General features: G+C 35.8%; 1 protein-coding gene across 3 annotated transcripts in view; it reads right to left on the bottom strand.

Moving 5' to 3' along the window:
* DPYD (dihydropyrimidine dehydrogenase) overlaps positions 1 to 17,163 on the bottom strand; it is a 922,445-nt gene that overhangs the window by 512,379 nt on the left and 392,903 nt on the right. For all 3 annotated transcript variants that reach the window (NM_174041.2, XM_059881513.1, XM_059881517.1), the window contains 1 exon segment: positions 9,800 to 10,010. In NM_174041.2, the coding sequence (NP_776466.1) occupies positions 9,800 to 10,010 (211 nt within the window).

Genomic DNA, 17,163 nt, shown 5'->3' with positions numbered 1-17,163 from the left:
AACCACCTCGTCCTCTGTTGTCCCCTTCTCCTCCTGCGTTCAATCTTTTCCAGCATCAGGGTCTTTTCTAATGAGTCAGCTCTTTGCATCAGGTGGCCAAAGTATTAGAGCTCCAGCTTCACCATCAGTCCTTCCAATGAATATTCAGGGTTTATTTCCTTTAAGATTGACTAGTTTGATATCCTTGCTGTCTAAGGAACTCTCAAGAGTCTCCTCCAACACCACAGTTCAAAAAGCATCAATTCTTCGACGATCAACCTTCTTTATGGTCCAAAGCTCACATTCATACATGACTACTGGAAAAAACATAGCTTTGACTAAAAGGACCTTTGTTGGTAAAGTAATCTCTCTACTTTCTAATACACTGTCTAGGTTTGTCATGGCTTTTCTTCCAAGGAGCAAGCATCTTTTAATTTCATGGCTGCAGTTATCATGTGCAGTGATTTTGGAGCCCAAGAAAATAAAGTCTGTCACTCTTTCCATTGTCTCCCCATCTATTTGCCATGAAGTGATGGGACCAGGTGCCATGATCTTTGCTTTTTGAATGCTGAGTTTTAAGGCAGCTTTTTCACTCTCCTCTTTCACTTTCATCAAGAGGCTCTTTAGTTCCTCTTCGCTTTCTGCCATAAGGATGGTGTCATCTGCATATCTGAGGTTATTGATATTTCTCCCAGCAATCTTGATTCCAGTTTGTGCTTCATCCAGCCTGGCATTTCACATGATGTACTCTGCATATAAGTTAAATAAGCAGGGTGACAATATACAGCCTTGACATACTCCTTTCCCAATTTGGAACCAGTCTGTTGTTCCATGTCCGATTCTAACCTGTGCTTCTTGACCTGCATACAGGTTTCTCAGGAGGCAGATAAGGTAGTCTGGTATTCCATCTCTTGAAGAATTTTCCACCATTTGTTTTGATTCAGAGTCAAAGGCTTTAGTATACTCAATGAAGCACACAATGAAGTAGAAGTCAATAGTCAATGAAGCAGAAGTAGAAATTTTTCTGGAATTCTCTTGCTTTTCCTATAATCTAACAGATGTTGGCAATTTGATCTGGTTCCTCTGCCTTTTCTAAATCCAGCTTGAACATCTGCAAGTTCTTGGTTACATGTTGAAGCCTATCTTGGAGAATTTTGAGCACTGCTTTGCTAGCATATGAGATGAGTGGAATTGTGCGGTAGTTTGAACATTCTTTGGTGTTGTCTTTCTTTGGGATTGAAATGAAAGCTGACCTTTTCCACTCCTGAGGCCATTGCTGAGTTTTCCAAATTTGCTGACATATTGAGTGCAGAGCTTTCATAGCATCATCTTTTCAGGCTTGAGCAGGAGAAACTCCTACTCAAGCCCTACAATCCAAACCAAATATCACTTCAGATTAGCACATTATGCTACAGTGCATGTATTATTTACATGCCTGTTTCTCTCATTAGCCTATGTGAATCCCTGAAAGGCCAAGACTCCCTTTTACTCATATTTGTATTCTTAGTGCCTGGACAGTCCCTATAACATATTTGGGTATTAAAAAGTTATTCATTGAATGAAAAATAATGAGAGAATAAATAATAGAAATCATAAAATAAAAAGTTAAATTTTGGACATAAAAGTGAAATATTCAGACTTTCATGTATAATGATGAGAAAGAACATGCATGAAATAAGTAGGATGACAACTTTCTAAAGACATGGTATTTTTTTAATATAGCTTTTAAAAATGACTGTAAAATGACGACTTAATCTAACAATGTGGTGTTGAGCAAGTTGCATAATCTCCCCCTGGCTCTCTCCCTTCCACCCCCATTCCACCTGGAAACTCCTACACATCACTCAGCCTTCAATTTACAACCCACTTCCTCCAGGAGGCTTCTCTGAACCTTCAGATTGTTCTCTCTCTGCTTCCTGAGGACTCTAAACTTCTCCCAGCACAATTTATTATGAATGTGAGTCTTGCCTGGTTAAACTGCATTCCTGGATGCCAAGTTTGCATGTGCCTGTTCTCCACTTTATCCTGAGAACACACTCAGTGTCTGGAACAGCAGACCATCAGAAACTATTAGCTAAACAAATAAACTTGTGAAATTAGGAGTCTAGAGTATGTTATCTCTTAAGTCCCTTCTAGCAGTCTTCCTGGTGGCTCAGTGGAAAAGAATCTGCCTGCAATGCAGATATGGGTTCCATCTCTGGGTTGAGAAGACCCACTAGAAAAGGAAAGGGCAACTCACTCCAGCATTCTTGCCTGGAAAATCCCATGGACAGAGGAGCTCCGTGGGGTTGCAAAAGAGTCAGACAAGACTTAGACACTAAACAAAAACAGTAAGTCCCTTCCACAACATTTGCAAATATAAGTAAGGAAAACATCAGTGCTAGTAGCTATATTGTGATGTATGCCTGCTACTTTATTTTTCAATTCTATCTATCCATTCCTAGTCATATTAATCATCAGTGAGGCCCTTCCTCTAACATTTCTGCCATCAGTCAAAAAGTTCTCCTAGCTGGCATTAAAGTACAATATTCCTTAATCTGTAATTTGAAACTATATTGTAAACATTTCTGTTTATAAAAACGTATACAATAGGGAAAATCTGATCAATTATGACATATTCTCAACTTGGTATTCCATTCCATCCCTCTCCTGTTTATTTTTGGTAAGGCAGAAAAGGAATTCTGAAAGTTAAAAGCCACAAAAAGTAGACAATTATTCAAAGCAAAGTTTGCTGAATTTCTAAGTGCCATCAGTGGCTTCTGAAGGAGCTGTTTTATTGTTTGAAAGATGAAACATGCTTGTTAAAAAGGGGCGGGTTATTAAAATGCCCTAGTGTTCCACTTCCATTAGCAAAGTAGCATATAAATAACATTTTAATAAGAAAAAAAGCAAATTAAACATACTGATGCCATTTCTTTTCAAGCGCAGATAAGTATGACTATTGGGCACTTGACTCATGTACTGATCAATTTAAAATATTTTTCTAGGTTTTTCTCAACACCTAAAATAATGGAGGAAAAATGGGCCCTTTTGAAAAATTCCTGAATATCTGCATTGTCATGGATTCATGCACACTATTTCTTACATACCTAGCCTTTTCAAGCTCTGGCTTAGGCCAGAATAAGGCAAATTAACCTATGGACTGCTCCTTTTTTCAGGATGACAGCAAGTGAATCAAACTATACTTGAAGCTAGTATTGGCAGAATCTTTTATTTACTTTTCATGAGGTTTTGAAAACACTTTCTGAGGGCCTTCTAATAAGAGGAGCTGGTAAGTCACTTTATAGCCTCCCCACCATCCTGCCAGTCCCTCCCCGCACCCTACCCACCACCCCCCCCACAAAAAAATAAATAACACTTCCTTATGGAACTAATTGCTATTAATGCTATGAAGGCAGCTGTCTTCTGAGGGGTCCATTAAAGGTTCAGAAAGCGCTGGGCTTTGTATTTCCTTGTTGTCTCTAGTGAAATGAGCAGGAAGAAAACGTAGCCTCTGGGTGAAGTACACAAACTCCTTTCCTAGAAGCACCACACTCATGCTATGCCCGGAGAGCTCAGTCACCTCGTCACTTGCTAGCCTGAGCAGGCTGTGCAGCGTTCTCCTGAATGGGTATTACTGCCGCCATTCCTCCTATCTTCTTCTGAAAACAAAGGTTTTTAATCTTAGTTATCTAATCCCATAATTTTCAAGTGCTTAAAGGCTCCAATTTAGCAACATCAACAGTGCTTCTCTCTTTCCTTTTTCACATAAACATGAGCAATCATACAAAACAAAAATTTGGCCCAGATTTTACCTCGGATGTTCAAGAGGAGAAAACAAAGATATTAAACATATCCTCTGTTCTTTAAATATCTGATTTATGGAAAACCCAAAGTGCAGATTTCTACCTACTAAAATTAGTTGAAAGAAAATCCCTCTCAATGGTATAAAAATCATCAGAATTGATACTAAAACATTTTGAAAACATATGATACAGTTACAAACTGTGTACTTTTTTCTGCAAAGTAAAAATAATGAAATAAAACATTTTCTCCTTTAAAAATTCATAATTTGTAAGGGCATCTGTTTTACTCATTTACAAAAGACATGTGGACAGAGCCTGAAAGGCCCCAGATGAACTCCTAATTCTCAATGCTTTTATTCCTAGATAAGATTCATACCATCATAAGGGTGTACTATAACTCAACTGTAACTCAATTTAATTATCAAAGTGTGATTTTGTTACACAAGGATGGTAACATCTGCAATGTAAGAGATGCTCACTATTGAACTGAACTGAACTGAACTATGTGCTAGACATATATCTAAGTGCCTTACATATATTATTAATTTATTTATTCTTAAAATAACACTAGAAGGTAGATACTGTAATTTTCCTTCTTAAAAGATCAAGACCATGAAGTACAAAGAGACTAAGGGAGCCAGATTTCCAGCTGGGCAGCCTGGCTCTCAAGCCCCCGCTCTAAGCTGCTACACCAGACGGACTCTAATTAGTGTCATATTTATTGGATTATAAAGAATTCAACAATTTATGCCAAAACAAGGGAAAAATCAATAGCAAAGAAAAAACAGAATAACTTTTCTAACATTTATGTTTTCTAAGAAAAATAAATCAAATAAACCCCACAGCAGGAAAAATATAACAACTAGGTATAATAAAACTGGAAAAGACTCTGAGGCTGGGAAAGATTGAAGGCAAAAGGAGAAGAGCGTGGCAGCGAATGAAGTGGTTAGATAGCATCACCAACTCAATGGACATGAAATTGAGCAAACTCTAGGAGACAATGAAGGACAGAGGAGCTTGGCATGCGGCAGCCCGTGAGATCACAAAGAGTTGGACTCAACAAAGTGTCACAAGAGACTGAGCGACAACAACAAATAAAGAAATTAAAATTTTAACAAGAATCAAGTCAAATGAAATGCACAAATATAAACGAAGCATCTACCATGGCTATTATTGGGACTACAATGTACTGTAAAGATACATTCTCTGTCCTTTGGGGGTTTACAATCTAACTAGAAGATACATTATAACAGGTTCGGAAACATCAAAGCATATGGGTCTTTTCAAAGTAGACATTTCAAAGGAATGAGAGGATGACTTGGTGCAGTGTGTGAGAGAGGCACCGAGGTCATGGCATAGTTGAAAGTGCCTTCCTTCAGTTGTCAAAAAGCAGACAAAACTGTATCATCTACACCTCCTAGGAAAGTGCAAACAAGGACATATGTTATCACCTCCCCTGAAAAAATGAAGCTGTGAGGTCAGTAAAAATGGTAACAGATTCTCCTTATCAATTCCAAACTAACAGTAGAGATATGCACATTCTTTTCATAACTGGTAGTTTGGTTCCAAGCAGAAAGAAAAGGGAATAAAATAAGGAAAAAAGTCTCTTAAACTTGACACTGCTCTAACAAAAAGAGGGAAAATTCAACTCCAAACACTGATGTTGGTGTTTAACAGAAGAAAAGACTTCTTATATTATGAAACATATGCTTTTACAATAAATAAATACATGTTTTAAAATTTCCAGTGAAGGGCAATATTTGTGCAGTAGAAATGCTAGTTAGAGGTGAAAGTGAAGTCGCTCAGTCGTGTCTGACTCTTTGGGATCCCATGGACTGTAGTCTACCAGGCTTCTCTGTCCATGGTATTTTCCAGGCAAGAGTACTGGAGTGGGTTGCCAGTTAGAGGTAGCCTGTGCTTAATTTACCGAGAGCCTTTAAAATCAGATTTGAATACTAAAATCCAAATTAAATATGATTTGGGATCTTACATTCTTAGAGGAAATGGATGAGAATTTTGAAAAGGTGGAACCACCTTGAGTTTTTCATAGGAAAGATATTAAATAAGGCTAAGAATTTATCATCCCAATCAAATTAGAAATTGGACACCATACTACCTTTAGAATTTGTAACAGTAGTTAATGAAGGATTCAATTAAATTGTGCTTATAATAAGCACACATAAATTTCATGCACAGGGATGTGGAATATGTAGTCTTTTGTTCTTATTTTCTACTCACTGCTATAATCCAAAAAAAAAAAAAAAGAGAGAGAAATAAAACAGAATTAAGTAAAATAATGATGATTACTTATAATTGTGATAAGCCTTGGAAAGAATGAAATAATTAGCAACTGTAATCTAAGGATATTACACAAATTTGTTTTATAAATTTGACACATTTTTCTTTTCTATAAGCTATTGAGGCAGTTACTATTTTTATGACATGAAATAAGTATTAGAGATACATTGGGTGCTTAATACTAAAGCTATTTTATATTCTCCATTGTGAAATGCATAAATTAAGGGACTTACAAAACAATGTAGTATATACGAAAAAATTAGACAAATAATTTCCTTCAAATTTCCCAATTTAGTTTACCTTTACCAACACCTATTATTGATATAATTGAGACACTACAATTTCATTTCACTATTTTCACTTAAAATATTATTGTAATCAGATAATGTGGAGAGAATAAATTATCACTGTACTGTCAAGTTTATTTCATTCCTTTAATTCTTCAGCATATATTTACATAATATATTCACCAAGGACTTTCCAAATTAACCACTACGTAATCCACCCTGTACTAGATACTAGGAGAAACAGTTCAATAGGGAACACTGGAAAGTAAAGCTAGGCACATAGTACATAAAATCATTTGTTGAAGTTCTCAGCCAGTCAGGAGGAGTTTCATCCTCTTGTATAGGGCAACACTGGTGACTTTAATGAAAAGCAAAATTGGAATTAGATATCTGAATCTGGGATATCATTTTTGAACTTTAGTGAGAAGAGAACTATTGTACCATTTCCAATAACAGCAAACTTGAGAGGCAATCAGTCTTAGGGCAACCTGATGAGGTGCTCCTTATTTTGTGCATATCTCTCTAAATGTATTCTAAACTTGATAAAACAAACTTTTTTGTTTGAAGGTCTGCCTCCGGCTCCAGTCTGTGAAGTTTTTAAGTTCAAGAAATGCCTCATTCATCTTTGTACCCTGCAGAATACATTTTGGTACCTGGCATTCACTAGAAACTCACTAAATGCTTGTTACATGCATGAGCATAAACAGAGGATGAAATACCTTCTGAGAAATGAAAAGTAGAGAAAGAGATTTTAGAGCCATTTTATACACAAGTGCAATAGTGCTTATTGTAAGCCTGGCTACCCCTTGCCACATAGAAGTTGTCCGTTAAATATTCTTAAAAGGAATTAATGTATGTATGGATAAATGAATGAATGAGTTCAGTAAAGAAATAAATATATTAAGAAAAGAGAAAATGGTCAAAGTCTGAACTTTTTAGAGGAAAAAAACAGTCAGTGACAGTGGAAAAGGAACAGTTAAAAGAAAAAGAAAAAAAATGGAGTGTCATAAACAATAATAATGTGTTACAGTTTCAATTCCAAAGCACTTTCACATTATTTTATTTTAATTCTGATAACCGTCCTGAGAGGTAGAAAGAGTATGTATTATTATCCATGTTTTGTTACAGAGGAAGAAGCTGAGGCTCAGAAAGGTTAAGTGACGCGGAAGAGTTTTTCAAACACAACTGTCAGATGCAGAAAATAGAATAAGGAGTGAAAAGATTACCCCGAGTTTTGTGTGCAGTTCGCTGGAGTCTGTACAAAGAGAGCTTGGGAAGGAGCGAAGAAGAAGGGTAGAAAAGCAGATTGATGATTTAAGAAAGAGGTTATAAGTAAATATATTGAAGTATATCATACCACATATGCAATAATCACAAAAATATCACACATAAATCACATCACAGGAGTATTGAGCTAGTATTCAGGGCAGAAGAGACACAAACAGCTTCTCTTCTTACCCAAACTGACAACTTGCTTTCTACAATCTGATTTTCACTCTATCTGGTAACATGTGCACGTGAAAGTTTTCTTTGAAAGTATTGTTTCAAGATTTTAAATACTGCTTGGGTAAGATCTTCTTGATCAACTTTTCACAAATGATGTTTCTCTCTACCATTTTTAAATGTTTTCCATTCAAAAAACAGTATTGAATATATTTAGAAAGCAGCAGAGATGTGAATGCTATTTAACACTGCAGCTCTTCCAGCTCCCCTCTAACTGGAAAGTAGCTCTCATTAATGTCAACGTTGAAGGTCCACGTAAAGCAACTAGTTCTATTTGAGGAAAATTTTCTCAAGCAGTTTGTTTTTCAAGTCAGGAGGAGGGGGAAAAAAAGGGAAAGGGAAGGTCTGATCATTTTCCCTTGATTTCTCTAATGTATACAGGGTGAAACATATAGAGCCCTGGAAGAAACATACACAAGTAAATTTTGGAACAAAATTCACAAATAAATTTTATAATGATTTAGTCAAATAAACACGAGTAAATCAGGTTTTCTTTTCTTCTACTCAATATTTTAAATATTAAGATAAATCTTTCACTCTTTACACACATACCAACATAAGCTTTGGAAAGCTGTATTCTATGATTTTCTGAGTCACATCTACTTAAGTTTGCTAGGGAAAAGATATATTTTCCTTGATATTAGAGTTGTCAGTTGTGGAACATAAATTTAAATGGTAAGATAAATTGTTTTTTGATAGACAAAAAATCAACAAAATTGCAAGTTAAGTGATTCACATTTTTACTCAGTTTTCAGTCATATACAGAGCGGTAAGAACATTATGATCTTTTTGTAGATAACAGAATACAGTTTATATGTTGCTCTCTTTTTCCTTCCTGAACTCATCAATGAATAACAAAGCACACTGTGACTATGTCTGCATATCACATAAATGTCTAGATGAAAAGTGACAAATTCAGGCCATCATCCAACTATTTGAAAACATTTATCTTGATGACATTAAACATCTGGATGTTTCCAAATACCAAGATGTTTGATGTCCTGCAGATAAAATATCCTGATGAGTGCTTAAACGTTTTACTTATCTATTGGATAAAAATGCACATTTGCAAGCATTATCTTTTTCTGTTTCAGACACAAAATGTAATTTTAGCATGCATATAGTAGGAAGCTCTAGGAATCATCAGGTTTAGAAATTTTACTTACTCTTTTTCCTAATGAATCTTGAAATTAGAGAAACATCTTTATTTTCTTTTTAGTTAATAAAATAGATGTCATTTTGACAGTGTGCAGTAAAAAGTAAAAGATTTGCAAAATGAAGGGTACGGAGGAACCTAAGCCTTTATGTAAAGTGGCCCACAAAAACACTGTGCGTGAGGAAAACAACACAAACTAGTCTTAGTTGATTGGCTTATTATTCAGTTGGGATGTTATCTGTTTCTTCTTCTCACATCTTGTTCAAAGCATTTTGTTCTTAGCATGTCCATTTATGCCAGTTAGATGAAATGACAGAAGTTCAGACTTCCTAATTTGACAATTTTGATGTTTCTAGTGATAATTTGGTATGCGAATAATAGTAAACATGAATTCTATTTTTGACTATTCATTAGATCTTAACTTGCTTGAATCACTGAAGATTGGCTATTACAAGTTCTCTGTCACATTTTCTAACTCTAGGTCTAATTGAACAAAAGGCTGATTTTTATAGGGGAAACAAGACAAACATTGTTACAAAGCAGGATATGTATTTTGACTATAAGCTTAAAAGAAAGATTAATGTTGTTTTCAATTCCCAGTACTTTAAATATAATTCTGTATAAGTATTAAATACCATTTCTAAGTCTTACAAATCAAGATTTCTTGCATTCCATACTAGAAGAAGGAAATGAATGTTCAAGTGAAAAACAATTCCCTGAAAGCTGGAAACCATTACGGCAGTAAAATAACAGACAATTGCATAACACATTTCAGCTCCCAAGCACTCTACCTTTAGGATCACTCAGAACTGAGCCAAAGGCACTGATGACCACATCGGCTTTCAGACAGACTATCTGATCTTCATCTTCATTCCATTTTCCAGTTTCATCTTGCTCTGTCCGAACAAATTGCATGGCAACAATTCTCCCACCTTTTACTATAACCTTCCGTGGAGACAAGAAAGGCAAAAATTCACATTTTTCTTCTCTAGCAAGCTCCACCTAAAATGAAACAGAACACAGAAAAACTTGAAAATGTTTCTTCTTGATTTAATATTGATTTTTAATTCAATTATTCATACTAAAGCTTATAATGTTTAAATCAACATGAAGGTTTTTCTTTCACCAAAGCTGAGATTCAGTTATCAGCTGTTCACATTTTGTAAATCACTGACACAGGAAGTCTTGCATTGAAGCTGTCATGTGGAATTTTATAGATCATGGCAAGCGTGCGTGCATGCTAAGTCGCTTCAGTCATGTCTGACTCTGTGCTACCCTATGGACTTTTGCTCTCCAGGTTCCTCTGTCCATGAGATTCTCTAGGCAAGAATACTGGAGTGGGTTGCCATGCCCTCCTCCAGGAGATCTTCCAGACCCAGAGACTGAACCTGTGTCTCTTGTCTCCTGAACTGGCAGGTGAGTTCTTTACCACTAGTGCCATCTGGTAAGTCCAGATCATGACATCACAAGCTATTTCTGAAGTTTTAGGTAGTGCGTGCCCTATGGCTGGTAGTGTGTGAGGTTTCTCACTATAATAGCGTGGTCTCCTTATGCTTTTATTTCTGTAGGTTAAGTTCTCTTTTTAATCATCCCTTTTATGAAAATAAATTCTGATTATTACCAGGCTGCATATATCTAAACTAGAAAAAAAATCCATGAAGTGGGTGAGCAAGTCTCTGGAAGTAACTGATTACAATGGTAGGAAAGTGAAAAGATTAGAGAAATTCTGTGGAACCAAGAAACAAGTAACATTTATTTTTACTTTCGGAAAAAAAAAATGAAAATTTCAAGAAAGAGAAACAAACATGTTCCTCTTGACAAATTCCCAGTTATTCCACTTATCTGACATAATTTTTTCTGCCATAAAATTGGACACTCTTGTTTTTGCTTTCCTGCCCATAATGGGATGTCTATTAAAATAGAATGTTAAGATTTATTTATTCACTTCTTTTTCCACTTACTGTTTTGGGTGCCAGGCCTTTGTTAATGTGATCCTAACCCGTATGTTGACTAGTCTTTTGCAGGAAATGTAAAAACATCCCACAGAAGAGGTTGTGAGTGTGTCTAGTCTCATTCTTTCCCTCCCCGATGGAAGAAAGATAGATTCTCAGTTGACGAGTGAGGTTGAGAAAGTTGAATGTGTAAGGCTTCTAACCAGGAATTATGTGGGCTACAACAAAATGAAAAAACTGAGACAAAAAATAGCTTGCTCAATGTTTCGATGAAGCCATGGACCCATCTCTCAGCACTCCATCCACGAGTGGTGGTTCCATCTTTGCAGTACATCAGAATCACCTTAGAGGACCTGATAAAACCCTGCACAGGCTTACCCCCAGTTCTGTAGCACTGAATGAGGCCTGAGATTTGCATTTCTAACAAATTGCTAGGTGATGCTTTGCTGCTATTCCAGAAGTGACACTTTGTGAACCACGTCAGTTTAGACTATAGCTGCCTATCTCTGAACGTCGATTGATCTATACCATCAATTGTCAGTGAGATTAGTATCACCCATAAGGGAGTGAAATTTATTTTCCTCAGAGAAGAAAAATTCTTACATAACATAATAGCATAGAGTCACAGCATATAAACAGATACACAGAATATATATGGTATGAACATTACAATGTCATAAAAATCTAAAAATATCTAAACTCCTTCAAGGGATGATGATTTTTTTTTAATTTGAAAAACACATTATTACATATTGGAATGAAGCTATTTCAGTCTATGTCTTAATTAAGATGTTTTTTGAAAACTGGTTTTGAAGGCTTGAAAACAGCTCCATAAACTACTGTCACATAACTTTTTCCTTTTCATTATAAAATTAAGAGATTAGCAATAGCAAAAACAATAAATAAGTGGGTATTGTGGGTGGTAAATATACAAGCCAGTGGCTCTCAAACTGCTCGTGGTTTATAAGGGAGAGAGAAGTAAGTGGGATTGAATCAGTTTGAAACCTACTTCCACTGCTTATTTGGGATAGTTGCTAAATTGCTTTGACCTTACATTTAAAAAGGGGATAACAATACCTAGCTACATTAATTGGTATGTGGTGTTGCTTAAGGCAATTCAGAAATGTAAAACACCTGAAGCAAGCTTAACTTGTACAGGTGAAATAAATGCAATTTATTTGAAGTTGTCTTTTTCTGAATTCACTATTCCTCCAAATCATTCTTCAACCTACTCAGTAACACTTAGCATTAAGATTACGACTCCAACATCAAGGTAACTCAGCAGCAAAGGTAAGGAATAAAAAAAAAAAGGAAAAGCCAAGAAAACTTATACTCCTCTTTAACATTCTACAAAACAAAAATGTGTGATGTCTGGAAAGCAAAATATTCCGTAAATACTTCAAATTAAAAGATAAATATAGTTGCATACAATGCTACGCTTTCTGTACCACTTTAGTCACCTTTGTATAACGGAGTGTCTTATAGCTCACCAACATAAACCAGTTTATTGTGTTTCAAAAATGTCAAGTGATGCTAATTTTAATGATAATGGCAAACCTGACTGGAGAGCAGTGCCAAATCATTATGGTTTGAGTAAATCAATATATGATGTGTATTTATAATAGTACTCTTTTCTGTGGAGGGCAAAAACAAATTCCCAAACTAAGGGTGCACATACTGGGAGCACGTCTCAGACTCTAGGGTGTGTTTCACGCCTTTCTACTCTTCTCTATGAATACTTAAATAGTATATGTTATTATATGTAGATAACCTTATATACTTTTTACCAAATTTGGCCTTTAACTTAGAATGAGTTATTGAACACTGCAAACAAATCAAAACTTTTAAGAATTTACAATAAGATTAAGGTTGAATAAGATTTAGTGGTACTCTTGCATGGCTTTTGAGTAAAACTTATAGCCTAAAAACTATGTACTATTATGAACAGGAAGAAACTTCATTTTAATATGTCCTCAACTCACATAATAACTTTTCATATGCACCAGGGTTCATAACTTGTATTCAAATATTCAGTATTTGTGCCAGCTATCTGACTGTGCACAGAAGTCAGAAGGTATACACACTGGCCCACAAGCAGACTATTCCAAAATTCTGCTTTTGAAACTTACAATGTTATTTAGTCTCTCAAACATTTAAGATTTGAGCAGCAGACATAAATCACACTCTGTCCTGCTATCTTGCTATTCAGTTCAGTCGCTCAGTCGTGTCTGTCTTTGCGACCCCATAAACCACAGCACGCCAGGCCTGCCTATGCATCACCAACTCCTGGAGTCCACCCAAACCCACGTCCATTGATTCGGCTATGCCATCCAACCATCTCATCCTCTGTAGTCCCCTTTTCCTCCTGTCCTCAATCTTTCCCAGCATCAGGGTCTTTTCCAATGAGTCCGCTCTTCACATCAGGTGGCCAAAGTACTGGAGTTTCAGCTTCAACATCAGTCCTTCCAATGAACACCCAGGACTGATCTCCTTTAGGATGGACTGGTTGTATATCCTTACAGTCCAAGGGACTCTCAAGAGTCTTCTCCAACACCACAGTTCAAAAGCATCATTTCATCTGCGCTCAGCTTTCTTTATAGTCCAACTCTCACATCCATACATGACCAGTGGAAAAACCATAGCCTTGACTAAACGGACCTATTAGATACCTAGATTTTCCATTTTACATAAAAGAGAATAACTTTTAAAGAAAAGATAGAAAGACATGACTTGAATATATATAATTATTTGCAAAGTATTGATATTATATTGAAAAAAGAACTGAGATAATAAGATTTACTGTAGTCAATAGGGAAATATTAGGAAAATGAGAAATTCAAAGTAAGCAAAGCCATATGTTAAGTGAAATACCCTATGACTTATTTGTGGAAAACAAAGGAATTTATTTCCATTACTATGAAATCTATCTGAAAATACAAAAGTAATAATAATAAATACTCATATATTTATTTTTAAGTTCTTAAGACATAATTCATTTTAATTTTCACAAAGGAGATATAACATTTGTATATTAGTTGCTTATTTTAAGTATTTAGTTTCAAAATTTTCTCTCTGTTGCAGCTCTAAAAGCCAAAAACACAGTGGATACCATCATGATTTACAGACTAATCACACAGCCTCCTGCTTGCTGTCCCCATAAACAAACAATTGTGGGAATAAGTATTATTTCCTTCCTACAGAAGAGAAACTGATGCTCAGAGAAACCAAAGGAATATTAAGAAATGACAAAGTTTAGCTAAAAATTATGCTATGGCTAAATCAAAGCCCTGTGGTATTCAATTTTATTCAAAGACAGAAATTCTAGTATATTTGAAAGAATGAGACTTTGTATAGCTACATTTGTTGAATTTCAAAACAAGGCTAATTGGAACAGGAAAGAAAGGATCTGCTGCTGCTGCTGCTGCTAAGTCGCTTCAGTCATGTCCGACTCTGCGACCCCATAGACGGCAGCCCACCAGGCTCCCCCGTCCCTGGGATTCTCCAGGCAAGAACGCTAGAGTGGGCTGCCATTTCCTTCTCCAATGCATGAAAGTGAAAAGTGAAAGTGAAGTCGCTCAGTCGTGTCCGACTCAGCGACTCCACGGATTGCAGCCCACCAGGCTCCTCTGCCCATGGGATTTTCCAGGCAAGAGTACTGGAGTGGGTTGCCATTGCCTTCTCCAGAAAGGATCTAGCCAAAGGCAAATTAAAGGTAAGGGTTTGGCTGGATAAAGGCTGTCCTCAGTGGAAAGAGGAAATCCAAGCTTCTTGGTCTCAGTAAGTTTAGAGGTATAATCACAAAATACAGGAACCAGGTGATGGACTTAGGAACTCAATATTGTAGATTAGTTAATGGAGACTCCTTGAATACAAAGGAAGGGTAAGTTTAGAACAAAGAAGTACTACTTCATAAAGCAAACAGTAGAGACATAGAATACATTATCTAAAGATATAAAGATAGAAAATTAAAATAGAATTCAAATTTATTTATTTGTTAGACAATAAACTGGTACAAAGACAATATCTTACTTAACTTTCTATCCTCAATATCCAGCTGTGACATTCGAATATTTAAGAAATGATGAGCATAAGAAAATGAACATTTGGACAGATGCCTGGCAAATCAGGATATATTCTAGCCAATATGCCACATGAAAGGTTATCCGGTGGATTTCAGCCATATAAGTATCTAATAAAATGACTGGCACACAGTTGACACCAAATAACATTTTGTTTACCACAATGAATGATTAATATGAAAACCCCGAAGATATTCAAGCTAACAAAATGACAACTGACTCGTAGTAAATGGAGTCGACAATACTAAATATTCATCTTATAGCAAGGAACACTTAACATTTAGAAGACATGCTACCTGACCAGAGCATCCTATACTGTGAGTTTGAAATGAAAAAGCAAATGGTACTCCTTCTCAGTTGTCAGTTTCAGTGCCATATGTTTATGATGGACCAGAGTGACCAATGATCTAACTTTATGAAGTAGGTCTTAACATTTTGTTGTTCAAATGAATCAGGCTCCTGTGCTAATAACTGGTTCACAGATGTCAGTGTTAGTGCCTTTTAATACCTAATGTTTGCTTATGATCATTGTGTGTGTGCTCCATCACTCAGTCACGTCCGACTCTTCACAACCCCATGGACTGTAGCCCACCAGGCTCCTCATCCATGGAATTTTTCAGACAAGCATACTGGAGTGGGTTGCCATTTCCTTCTCTAGGGGATCTTCCTGACCCAGGGATTGAAACTGTATCTCTTTCATCTCTTGCATTGCAGGTGGATTCTTGATCACTGAGCCATCAGGGAAACCCCAATGATCATTAATAATCAACAATTCAGTGAATTGAGTATATGGACATTTCTGTTCGTGACACATATATTTATTTATTTACTTGTTTGATAAGCCTATTCTCATGAGGAACAACTGGTACACCAAGCAAATATACATGTCTCCTGTCTTTTTCCCCACCAATAAATATTCAAGGAAATTAGATACAAAAGCATCCATAAGTTTCCATTTTTGAAGTTCAATAAATCGCTACTTTATTTTCATACTGTCTGAGGGGAAAAAAAAAAAAACGCTTCTTAGCTTTGATTTTTACCTCCATATTCGGGGAAAATATGTGGTTGATGCAGAGTGAAATAAAAATAGAGTGCTATAGCATGCAATAAAGATCATCATTTTAATGATTAACTTTATGTAATGTGATGATTTGGTCTGATTAATATTACAGGCATCGTACTGTGGAAATTATGAAACAACATAATTTACTATAATTAAAAGCATGATGTCAACTCATTTTTAGATTGCATATAGACAAAGTAAGCATAGGTTATAAGCCATAATGAGCAGAACTCAAAACCAGCATACATTAAATTCTAATTGCCAAAGTTGGAGAAATGATGTGAAGAAACAATATTCTTTGTACAGATTATCGTCTAACAGCCAGACATTCAACAAGTGATCAGTTCTATCAATATATGAACATGAGGACCTCAGAGATGTTATTTCAAATCAAAATTGTTTGATAGTCTGTATTGGCCAGTGATAATCTTGGAAAATATTATCTTTTACTTCATCACTATTAAATTATTCATACTACATAATAAGAACACTATTGATGTATTAACTTGCCAACATTTATTAAGTCCTTATTATATACAAAAATGGTGCTACATGCTGTAGTTAATAAAATAATTCCTACTTTCAAAAATCTCAGAAAAAGAAACAAATATGCAATTATATTTTGTGATAACATATAAACACATTCTGTTTTAATGGCACATAAAAGGGTTATTTTAAACAGCAGTTGTGCAGGTCACAAAAGGGCTGCCTGAAAAATGTAAAATATAAACTAATCTTGAAAGATGAGTAGGAATTAGTTAGAAATTCTGGTATGAAACAGATTATCTTCCTTCGGTGAGAGAAGATGTAGGATGGCAAAAGAGTTTATCTCAAGAAAGAAAGCGACCTGGTCAAATCCCCTTGTAAACATGCTAATGGAAACAAGCTATCAATCAGCATTTGCAACTGGGAGAGCAGTTATCCTTGTAATGCTTTTGCCAAGGTATACCTGCTAGTCTAGGACTGCTAAGGTAAACAAAACCTGGGATTTATGCAGCATAGCTCTCTCTAAACAGTCATGTTAACTATGTGACTATCTGCGTATAAACTGGAGATATTTT

This window comes from Bos taurus, chromosome 3 (assembly GCF_002263795.3).
Source record: "Bos taurus isolate L1 Dominette 01449 registration number 42190680 breed Hereford chromosome 3, ARS-UCD2.0, whole genome shotgun sequence".
Classification (NCBI taxonomy): Eukaryota; Metazoa; Chordata; class Mammalia; order Artiodactyla; family Bovidae; genus Bos; species Bos taurus.
This window is presented reverse-complemented; position numbering and strand designations above follow the sequence as displayed.